We start from the raw sequence: 11,854 nt of genomic DNA, 5'->3' as shown, positions 1-11,854 counted from the left end.
AATTTCAAACTTTTAAAACAAAAATCGTGGATGGGATTTTCTGCACTCCCCCACAGCATGTTTGCAGCGGCAGAGGTGGCCTGCCCTAGGAACTTTTGGTCCCACTGCTGTCAATGGGGTTCCCTGTTTTTCACACCCTCTGCCACTGGGGAACCTGCAGCAGCATGCCGCCATCAAGGAGACCAGAAGATCCCACCAGCGGGAACAGCTGAAAAATCCTGCCCCATGAGTCAACTTTTACATGAGATTAACTTTTACATGGGTATGTACAGTATTTTAAAATGCTTTCAAAGTCTGCAATATTTTAAAAAATGTTGACACTTGTTTATTGTGATATGATCACAAATTTAAACAAGTTTCTGATTCACTTTTCATAAATAAAGCATGGGTTCTGATCTGAAGCCTGAATAGCAATTAATTTTGAATGAATTTACCCAGCTTTTACTTATTAATTAATCTTGGTAGCCTTAAGAGGACACACACCTAACACTTTGGTAGATGTTGTATAATTTTCCTGTCCATATAAAGTAGCACATCCCTTGACTTACTGTAGTCAGTGTTATATGCGAGCATGTATATACAAAACAATTGAGATCATTGATCACCCTTCAAGATTTCAAAAGTACATAAATTGAACAAGAAACTTGGTAAATGCAGCACTTTATGGATTGTAATGAGTGTGTGTTCAGGATTTTTTTTTCACCCTTCTTGGCAGTAAGGCCAACACAGTAGCATCACAAAATAAACTTTATGGACTGGGTACTGAAGCTGGAAGCTTACAGGCCGTTATATTTAAATAGAGCATGTGGGGGTATTTCAGTACTTTATGATTACAGCCAGCTGCTCCAACCTAAAGGATAATTTTCAAGTCTAAATAGATAGTGTGGCCTTTGATATCAGGCTTTTTTGTCTAAATATGCTGAGTTTTAAGCTGCATAGTCCTCAGACAATGACTTTTGGAATACCTTGTCTCCAAGACCATTGGTTTGAGCACTTTTAAAAAAAGTGAACTCTGGCTGAGTTGTGAATCCTACCATTTGGAACAGATGTTTAACCAACCATCCTACAGAGCACAAACCAATCTACATCACAAGATCGAAGAGACATACCTACAGTAATATAACTTTCAACTGATGTTCCAAAATTGAGACTAGGGATTTTACGACCTCACTTGAGCGAGACTGGAAATTCCCGCCCAAAGTCAACAGACATTTCCGTTGTCCGCCCCTCGACCGCTCTGATTCCATGGTGGGTGAGGCGGTAGAATTCCGGCACATATGTTAATTCAAGAAACTGACTCGCCTATAGTTATTTAGGCAATTACAGATTTGTTAAATCTTTTGGTCTCAATCTGTCTGGTTGACCCCGATTTTAGATTTAAGTCAGTTTATTCTCATACTTCAATTCTAATTTAAACTTTTTTTTTGATGCCTCGTGTTGCAGCACTTTTAAACTGTACAATATTCTATATTATAATTACCATTCCCTCCAATATTTACCATAAGATGATTCAAGTACATTAATACATTATCATAGCAGAGTTCCAGCATCTTTCTCAGAAATTTGAAGATGAGTAAATCAGGTATGGCTGAATTGTAATTGAAATCAAAGTCTCTCAGCAATCATCTGCATCTATCTGATGGCAATTAACGGTGGAAAAATGCTGCAAAAAAAAAAAATCAAGAAAGCACAAGGATGCCAACTTGTGTTCATGTTTATGAAGTTCTATGGAGGTTTAATGAATAATTTAACCATGATTAAGATTTTTTTGAACAAAAGTACATGATGCAATCTTATTTGACATTACCACAATGAATTACATCTTGCCTGCCACACAGTGGCCATATAATACTGCTGAAATAATGCAGGGTCATGGAATAGAAGTGCTCCCATGTAGCTATGAGATTATGTACTGTTTATTGGGAGCAACTACACAAATGCTTTCCTTTAGATGGTTTCTTCCTGCAGAAAATAAACGTAGAATATTTAGAGAAGGGGGAGATGGGTTTTGAGGCATCAATTTTAGTTCAAATGATTTGTCTCCCTTTTAATAGGTGGACCTGAGCATACAACCCACTCTGCCTGGTATGCTTTCTTTTTGCAATCCTTTCCCCTTCTCTGCTGATCTCTCTATTGAACACATTGAATCATGCTGGGGTACACTCCATAGACATCAGGTTTCTGCTAGTACAATTCTCAAGTGGTCATTTTCATCTGTCAACCAAGACATTAAATCTCAACAATCTATAAGTGCAAGGCCCATCATAAGCAAGCCAGATTGGTTAGTCACCCGAGTATCAGTCAGAAGCTGGAAACTTGACTGATGTTCTGCTCTTTAGTCAATGGACGCTTTCTGCAACATCCTTTCAGATAGCCAGGCTGAAATCTGTTAACTCAGCATAGACCAGAAAGCAAATTTGGGACCTCCTCCTGCTCTTGAACTCAGCTTCAATTTGCTTGTATCAATTGGGGCATCAGGAACCCCAGGAATTGCAAACTTAAACAGGTTTATAATGCTGTCTATTTTGTACATTGTTTAAAACACGCGTTTGTTCTCCTTGTAACTTATGGGCTGAGAGAAAGTCTACTTTCAGCAAGATTACTGATTTCCAACTTTCTTGCAAAAAAACCCCTGAATCTCAGAAACCAATTCTTCAAAGCATTAGCAATAATCCTGGAAAATTGTCACATGTAGGAACAGCAAAATTTGACAAACTAACCATTCTAAAACAAGGATAATGTTTATACGTTTGATGATTTAAGTGGGCTCACTTTTGAGTAAGAACAGATATCACAGAGATGGGGTTTTTCAGAAACAAATTCTCAAATATGTAATATACTCATTATTTGTAGAAAAAACAGATGTTATGGCAACTCGTGGAATAAAGAGAAAGAATAAAGAATGTGATCAGAGGAATAACAAGTGGGAAATAGTCATAATATTTACACGCATAATGCAAAGTAGCAAGAAATTACAAGAAAAAATATAAAACCTAGTGTGAAATTTTGAATTTAAAGAGACAGCTACCACTGTATAATTATTTCAACATCACTGTTAAATGGAGAGGGCACAATATCACTCAGGGAATCAATGGAAAAGTAGAAAAGGACAAAGTCTGGTGTGTACTTACTCTATGTTGGTCATCCTCAACAGCATATTCACTCACAGCAAAACCATTATACACGGAGTACATTCTACATTATTTAAGTTTAAGGCAAGAATGGGGAAGAAATTATTTACAGAAGTAGGTCCAAAAAGGGACCACACCTCAATTTGTCTTTTTTGGACAGAATGAATGATTGTGCTATTTTCTGCAAGTTCTATTGATTTAGGGGTAAAATGGAACTCATGCTATAAGCTTGGCAAAGATTTTATTCTCCCCCAACCAAAAAGGCCATTATATTAAAAAAAGGTGCAAATCATGCAGGATTTGGAGACAAGCCACATATATCAATTGCAACTACTTCTTAATCCATGTCATTTTCTTTTCCAGTTTTTTATGTTGGGTTTAGAGAATGTAACAAGCAATAGTTTTCAGGGCTTTGCTTCAACGAACATTTAAGTTTCATGGCAATCCTCCCAAAATTAAGTAGCCCCAACTGAATCAGTACTTTGAATCGGTCTTTTCTTAAAAAAAAGGTGGACTGTTCTTGTTACAAAGTGTGAACTTTCATTTTAAAAGTAAAAATGCAACTTCAGAAATTCTCAATTCTCAAATAAGCAAACTAATCAGCATGGAGCTGTACTTCCCAAAAAAGGTAGTTTTTGAATAATTTTGAGCTGTTACAAGAGATTGGACAACATAGGCTAGAACTTCAAATATTTTTGGTTTAAGGTTCTTATCTTTAACAGGAAGATTGAAATGCATTCTCCTTTCCAATAAATCACATGGTATTATAGAATGGGTTGCTAGTTCTCTTTTTCTCACACTGCTTTCTGAACTTCCAGAAAGGGTGCATTCGTACATTCTGTTCCCGAGAAGTCAAAGGGTAGAGTTCAATGGCACTCTGGGTATGGAACTGGCTTAGTCCAAATGAAGGAACGGAGATAAAGTCTATACACTGCCGTGTCACTTCTGGATCAGTTATACTGCATTTCGTTGGAGAAAACATCTGACAAGGGTGTTCAACTTGATCTGTGCACTGAATATCAGGCAATTTCAGAGCTGTATGTTCCAATATAGAAGTCTCAACTGATGTATATAGTGGCTTTATGAAGGAAAACTGTTTTGTTTGCTTTTCCATTTCCCCACAGAGACTGCCTTTCCACTGCATTCTTTCAACTGCATTAGGCAATAACAAACTTTCAATTAGTTTGACGTGACTTGATCTTATGAAAGTTTCAACTTCTTTCTCCCTGGATGACAGATCCTCACTAGATATGTTCAAGCTTCCCAGTTTGGCTAAGGAATGAGACCGCTTCATTTCTGAACAGATAGTCAGTCCTGCCTGACGCATCCTGGCTTCAATTTCCTGTATCCGGAGCTCAACTAAACCAGGCTGTCCTTGAATGCTGTGAAGGCTATCGCTGCTGGAGCTACGAGTCAAGCTTGAAGTTAAAGGAGATGGTATCAATGTTGCACAGATTTGCTGCAAGCGATCTTTAGTGAGGAACCCACTCCTATTATTCATATAAGGTGTAGATGTTTTTTGGAATATGCCATCCATAAAATTAAACTCATCACAGCTAGCCTCTGGCAATGCATTGTTCTCCACATCTTTGTAAACTTGTGTTAGATCCGGAGTGTCTACCACTGGCTCATGCATGATCAAATCCAGGGAGTCATTCTCTGCAAGTGCAGCTTTTCTATTTTCAAAGTTTTGTCTCTGCACTGGTTTGTTTGGAGACTTTAGAAAAGTTAGTCTTTCCAACTCTTTGGTATGTTTTCTCACTAACCCAGCCTTCTGAAGCTGAAGGATAGATTCTTGATGCTGCATTAAATAGCTTTGAACTTTTGATCTTTCTGTCTCCTGGTTATCTATCAGCTGTTTTAATTCTTTCATTGGCTCAATACCGATATTTTCATGACTGCAACTAGGAAATACTGCTTGATTATGGTCTACTGATTTTTGAATAGATGGCACAGAAAGCACAAACTTAGAGTTATTCATTATTTGCGCCATATTATCCTGTTCATTTCCTAAAGTTGGAAGATTAGTATTTAACGGACTTAATTTGTATTCTGGCTGATGTTTTTTGGATTCCGGCAGCTGCAGCACCTGCTTGTCAGCTTTAGATCCTTGATGAATAAGCCCAGTCTTTGAATCTATTAAAGTTTTTAGATAGTCATGGCTGTCCATACATGGACTTATTACTGGGAACTGTTTCAAGTCCTGGCGTCTACCAGACAGTGAAGCAATTGCATCAAGGACCAAAGTTTCAGCATGAAGGTCACTAGCCACATTTTTGCAGTTGTGATGCGCCTCCACGGTTTTTTGCTTCTGTTTTTGCCCTTCGTAGTTTGTTCCTAAATCTGCACCTGTTTCTGCCGTTTCATGCAAAAATATTGCATCAGTTGTGTCAAAAGCATCAGACCGATTGACAGGCTTTTCTGTCACTTGATGTAGATCTGGCTCATTGGGAATACTATCGAAGTTTTCTGTCATTGGTACGTCTGAAGCTGCATTTGATAGATATCCCAAATTAGTGGACGTGGTTGCTTGTGTGTCTTCAGTGCCGGTACCACATATCTGTGCCTGATGCAAGTTTTTCGCATGATCTGTAAATTGCTCACACGCAAGATTACTTACAGAGTCTGAGCAGTCCAAAGTAAAATTATTAATAGGTTTGACACTGTTGGGAGTTTCAGCTGTAGTAACATCCTGGAATAAATTTGAAACGTAGTTTAAAATGGAAGCTGCAGATAATAATAATGATGTTTGACTAAACTCTAAATATACAGACAAATAATAAACAGTAATGACCAAAATCATGACGAAGTAGTTTCAATCTAAGGTGCTTCTGTAATAAGTTTTTAAAAAATGCAATCTGCTGGAGACAATCTCCGACATCGCGTATCCCAACTAGGAGGAAGATATTTGCAGGGCCTACAATTGCCACTAGTCCTTTCTAACCTTGGATGTAGAATCAGTCTCCCAACTGCATTTGGAAGTTTAGTTTAGACTGCCTGGGAGTCTGGGTTGCTATCAGTATTAGTACAGTTAATGCAACATTTTGAAGTTTGGTGTGACCACATCTTTTTTGCTTCTATATTAGGAAAAGGGTTCAAGAACATAGGAAATAGCAGCTGTAAATAGCATGTCCTACCTGCAATTTCAACTCCACTTTCCCCTGATGCCTATAACCCCACTGTTAGGCAAAGATCTATTGCTCTCAGCCTTGAAAATATAACTGAACATCCAGATCCTTCTGGCATCGAGATCTCTGAAGACTCTTTACTCTGAGTGAAGACATTTCTTCTCATCCCAGTCCTAAATGACCAACTCCTTATCCTGAGACTATGCCTCCGCTCGTTCTAGACTCTCCAGCAATGGAAACAGCTTCTCAAACCCTCTCAGAATCGAATGTTTCAGTGAGGTCACCCTCTCATTCTTCTAACCTCTAGAGAGTATAGGCCCATTCTTTTCAATCTGTCCTCTCATTCCAGGAAGCAATCTAGTGAACTTCTGTTGCACCCCATCTAAGTATATTCCCCTTTTGGTTAGAAGACCAAAATTGTACACAGTACTTAGTGTGGTCTCACCAAAGCCCTGTACAATTGCAGCAAGACTTCCTTACTCTTGTACTCTAACTTCTTTGCAATTAAGACCAACATAGGGAGTGATTCTCCCATCCCCCTGCGCTGCTCTTTAGCACAGCGGGCTGGGAGACTCTAGCGGCAGCCGATTGACACCATTCGCGCTGAGCGTCGAGGCCTCCGCGTGTCTCCCAGCACCAGTGGCGCTATGCAGCTTCTAATTTAATTATATTTTACACAGGAGTGGTTCACTCCGGCGAGATTAATTATAGCTCCCCGTTTGCAGGGAGCTTGCAGCCCCCCACCCCACTGGAGTGAAGGGAGGGGGGGGGGCGGGGAGAGAGAGAACGGGGGATGTCGACCCCTGGGTATTGCCACCTTAGCAGTGCCAGCCTGGGCCCTCTGGCATTACTGAAGGGCTAAAGTGCCAATGCCCAGAAGGCACCTTGGCACTGCCCACCAGGCATGGGGCAGCGCCAAGGGGGCGGGGTGATCGGTGGGGGTGGGAGGTCCCGCTGCCAATCTGCACTCGGGCTGAGTGACAGAGGGAGGGAGGCCAGCGATTGGGGGTGGCTATTTGGGTGGGGGGTGGACTGGCCTGGGCATGTTTGGGGGGCAATAATTGAATTAATAATTGAATAACCTTTTCCCCCACATTATATTCCATCTATCAGCTTCATGGCTACTCACTTAATCTATGCTTATTTGTATCGTCAGTAAATCTGGATATATTACATTTAGACACTCCATATAACTTATGAATATGGATTGTAGAGAAAATGAAACTTCCACAATGATCCGTGTGGTACCTCACCAGTAACAGTTTGCCAACCAGAAAATTATGCACTTATTCCTGGTATTTTTTTGTCCTTTAATGAGTTCTTTATCCCTGCTAATATATTACCCCAACCCATAAACACATCTCGTGAAACAACCTTTTATATAGCACCTAGTCAAATGCCTTATAAAAATCCAAATATATAACATCAACTAGTTCCCCTTTATCCACTCAGGAATCACATCCTCAAAAGAAGATTTGTCAAGTATCATTTCCCTTGCATAAAAACATGATTTTGCCTCAATATATTAAAATTTTCTACTGCTCCGTTACCAATTCTTTAATAAGATTCCAGAATTTCCTGATAACTGACGCCAGACTAACTGGATTGTAGTTCCCCATTTTTGCTCTCCTTCCTTTCTTGAATACATTTGTTACATATACTTCCGTTCCTAGGGAGCATTTGAAAATCTGGGGAATTTTTGAAGATCACAACCAGTGCAATCTGTAGCCAAGTATTTTAGAATGCTAGGACGTACGGCTTTGTAGGCTGTCAGACCTAGGTGATTTGTTGGTTTTCAGTCCCATTAGCTTCTCAGTACTTTTCTTTTACTCATATTAATCACTAACTACTAATCACTAATTTTATCCATGATTGTTCCATGATGTATTGTTCTAGAAGATGGTCTCAACTGCATTCAGGAATTTGTCCTCCAAACTATTTTTGCTGATTTGATTTGCCCAGTTTATATAAAGATTAAAGTCTTCACAAATATTCCATTGCCTTTGTTACAAGCTCCTCTTACTTTTTGATTAATACTCTGTCCAAAAATGTAGCTACTGTTACAGGGGCTACTCGCACCAGCATTCCCTGCCACTTGTCATCTCATATCACCACCCGTACCAATTCTTCAGAGCCAAGATGCAGCCTGACTATTGTCCTTAAGTCATCTTGTATTATCAGGACCAGCTTCCCTCAGTTTCCATTTTGTCTGTCTTTTTGGAATGTCAAATATCCTAGAATATTTAGATCATGACCTTGGTTACCATGTGTTGGGGAAGGAAAAATCTTAGTAGGTTAGAGAAGATTTTAAACAATTAGACATTTAAGACATTGACAGAACTACCAGCATTGAGTTAAATGACTCTAAATTAGACTTATAAGCCAACAAGAGAATAGTTTACACACGTGAATATAGTAAGAGATTTAAAACAAGTGATTATGATTCAAACGCATATTTTGATATTTTAAATATATTAACTGTATTTTTATAAAGTGATTGTGCACTTTGGCCAAGAACAAGTTGCCGTAAGGCTTGATGGTACTGGGACTTTCAGACAGAACCACACTCTTAGGAAACAATGAAACCTCAGAATGTACAGATTCTTATCAATGGGAATTGCTAGCAGTAAGGTTCTCAGGACTGCTTATGAATAGAAATATTCACTGTCCAGATAAGATAGGTGGTTGCCCCAACACAGGATCATGTGTTCATCTGGTTTGGCAGTTACCTGGAAAGGAACCTGTGGGAATGCTAACTTTGAACTTAGTGGTCAAGTGTCACCAAGCTTGGTGGTTGCTAAGTGATACAGGAGGTTGAGTTAGTTAAAAGGGGAGGCTACGTCCGGATTCTACGGACTAACAAAATATCATTAGGCCAGAGGGCAAGGTGCAATTGGCTCAGGTATATGACAGGTGTTATCAATGTTTTATGTATATTGAAGATGATTGATTCAAAGCTAATGAAAGGCAGGAGAATTTGATAAGAAAAATGTATAATTGATCTATTTCAAACTGTATACGTCAGAATTCATTGGCAAGACATGCCTCCTAAGAAAGGGTGAGTACCTTTATCTTTACTACCCGAATTAGAAGGAGTAACGTGTCAAGGCATCGGAACCCGCAAGTTGACCTATCCGAATGGGTGTTAGGGGTTGCGAAAGCAGTGTCACTGGTTAAAGAAACCGCTCTATGTCTGGAGAGCCCTAGAACTCTTTGGTGACTTCTCCCTGCAACCGCTGGTCAAATAAAAGAGATGTCTTTAAACCCCGCTAGCACCATGCAATCACATCTCTGTAATAGCTAATATATCAAATCTATTTAGCACTATTTGTGCTATTATTTAAAATTACAAATACTTATGAATTCAGATAAAGCACTTTTAATTTTAACTTGTTAACCACCATTCGATCATATTCAGTAATGCACTATTACTGTTAAAAATTTTGTCCCTTCCTGTCATACTCTTATTTTATCCAATAATCGTTTCATTTGTTGCGGCCTTTTCTCTTTCGATTTAGAAAGTTCCTCTCACCCGAACACTCTCCCCACCTTTTTTACTTTAAAGCCCTATCTCGAGCCCTAGATTTTGATTTGCCAGGGCACAGGTCCCAGCTTGCATTAAGTGGAGTCTGTTAATTGTATATTAATTGGGTGTTTAATTGTATTCAGATGGTGTGGAGATTCACTTGTGCTCCTATAAACAGGGACAGAATGAAACTGTTTTGTTAGTTTCGGAGTGTATGTTTTAATGTGCGACTCTGTAAACACATGCTTATAAAGTGTGTGAAAATTAAGCTCCCATTTTCTTTCAATGCCTGGCTGTCTGGCCAACGAGACCTTGGAGTCCTCGTACATAAGTCGCTGAAAGTAAGCGCGCAGGTACAGCTGGCAGTAAAGAAGGCAAATGGTATGTTGGACTTCATAGCAAGAGGATTTGAGTATAGGAAGAGGGATGTTTTGCTGCAATTGTATAGGGTGTTGGTGAGGCCACACCTGGAGTAATGTGTACAGTTTTGGTGTCCTTATCTGAGGAAGGATGTCCTTGCTATAGAAGGAGAACAGCGAACGTTTACCAGGCCGATTCCTGAGATGACAGGTCTGTCATATGGGGAGAGACTAAGTCGGTTAGGATTATATTCACTGGAGTTCAGAAGAGTGAGAGGGGATCTCACAGAAACTTATAAAATTCTAACAGGGTAGATTCGGAAAGAATGTTTCCAATGGTGGGGGAGTCTAGAACTTGGGGTCATAGTTTGAGAATAAGGGTTAAACCTTTTAGAACTGAGGTGAGGAGATGATTCACCACCCTCTGGGTGAAGAAAGTGTGGAATTCACTACCACAGAAAGTAGTTGAGGTCAAAACATTGTTTGATTTCAAGAAGAAATTAGATATAGCTCTTGGGGCTAAAAGGATATGGGGGCAGGAGGGACTAGGATATTGATTTGATGATCAGCCATGATCAAAATGAATGGAGGAGCAGGTGTGAATGGCTGAATGGCCTACTCCTGCGTCTAGTTTCTATGTTTCAATTTCTAGTTTATGTTGTTGGTAAATTAAATTAAATATTTATGTTGAGTTATGAGAAGGAATCCAGAAGATGGCTAAATGGATGATTTGTGGAATAATCAAGTATGGTTACAAGGAACAATGGTCTACGCTGAGAATTTACTCTCAAGATAAGGATGGTGACAGAGGACTTCAAAGAGACTGTAAAAAATTGAGGATTATGGAAAAATTGAGTATAGGAAACCTCTGCTGTTGAATATAGGAATCAAGGACTAGGGCACGTGTCAAAAATATCAGAAATTGATGTTGCATTTTCTGGTATACAATTGATAGAGATGTGGAATAAAGGATTTAATGGAACAGAAAACTATCACAGGTTTGGAAGTAGCAATGGAAGAGTTTCTGTTGGTAAGGAAGATACAGGATTATTATATCTAAAATCACCATCTGGTTTCTTACTGTGTGTTTGCAAGAGTTGGCTCGGTGTGCCAAATGCAACTCTCCTGCTGAAGATCAGCCATGACCATACTGAATGGCGGAGCAGGCTCAAGCAGCCATATGGTCTGTTCCTGTTCCTATTTCTTTCCTTCTTGTGAAAAATTTACAGCATCAAAAGCGCTAATATCATTCCCTCTCTCCCTCAATGTGATGCAACTCAGGACTTATGTAATCAAGGGGTTATAGTTTCATTTTTACTTCTACTCTTAATCCAAGCTTCCACTGAAGTTGGTGTTATATTTTACTTTTGTGCACCCACCAGATTGTCCAACATGTATTTAGGCTTAAGATCAATTAAAGTTTCAAGCCCTCCATGGTACCCAACAGTAAAATGTTCAACCTACGTGATTTATAGGGGTCGTTCAAGCACAGAATGTTCTTTCTGAATAATATTTCCTATTATCAGTTAAATTTTACTGGATTGAATAAATTGTCAATGCTGTAGTTTCTGACCTTATCATGGTCATGCAATGAATTAAAAATAAAATCTGGTAAATTACATAACTCTACTAATGCTAGCATAGCAATATGAGCATTTTGGTGCTTTGACAGAAATCAAAATTAGTCTTATAAACTAACAGGAAAATAAC

The 11,854-nt window shown here is 39.1% G+C and overlaps 1 protein-coding gene across 2 annotated transcripts in view; it reads right to left on the bottom strand.

Annotated features, from left to right (window-relative positions):
* Positions 1–1,763: 1,763 nt before the first annotated feature.
* LOC144502901 (protein phosphatase Slingshot homolog 1-like) overlaps positions 1,764–11,854 on the bottom strand; it is a 91,011-nt gene continuing 80,920 nt past the window's right edge. For both annotated transcript variants that reach the window (XM_078227310.1, XM_078227311.1), the window contains one exon: positions 1,764–5,823. In XM_078227310.1, coding sequence (XP_078083436.1) covers positions 3,886–5,823 — 1,938 coding nt within the window. In that variant the 3' untranslated portion in view covers positions 1,764–3,885. The remainder of the gene's footprint in view (positions 5,824–11,854) is intronic.

This window comes from Mustelus asterias, chromosome 13, assembly GCF_964213995.1.
Source record: "Mustelus asterias chromosome 13, sMusAst1.hap1.1, whole genome shotgun sequence".
NCBI classification, from domain to species: Eukaryota; Metazoa; Chordata; class Chondrichthyes; order Carcharhiniformes; family Triakidae; genus Mustelus; species Mustelus asterias.
The sequence above is the reverse complement of the archived record's forward strand: the minus strand, read 5'-3'. Positions and strand labels throughout refer to the sequence as shown.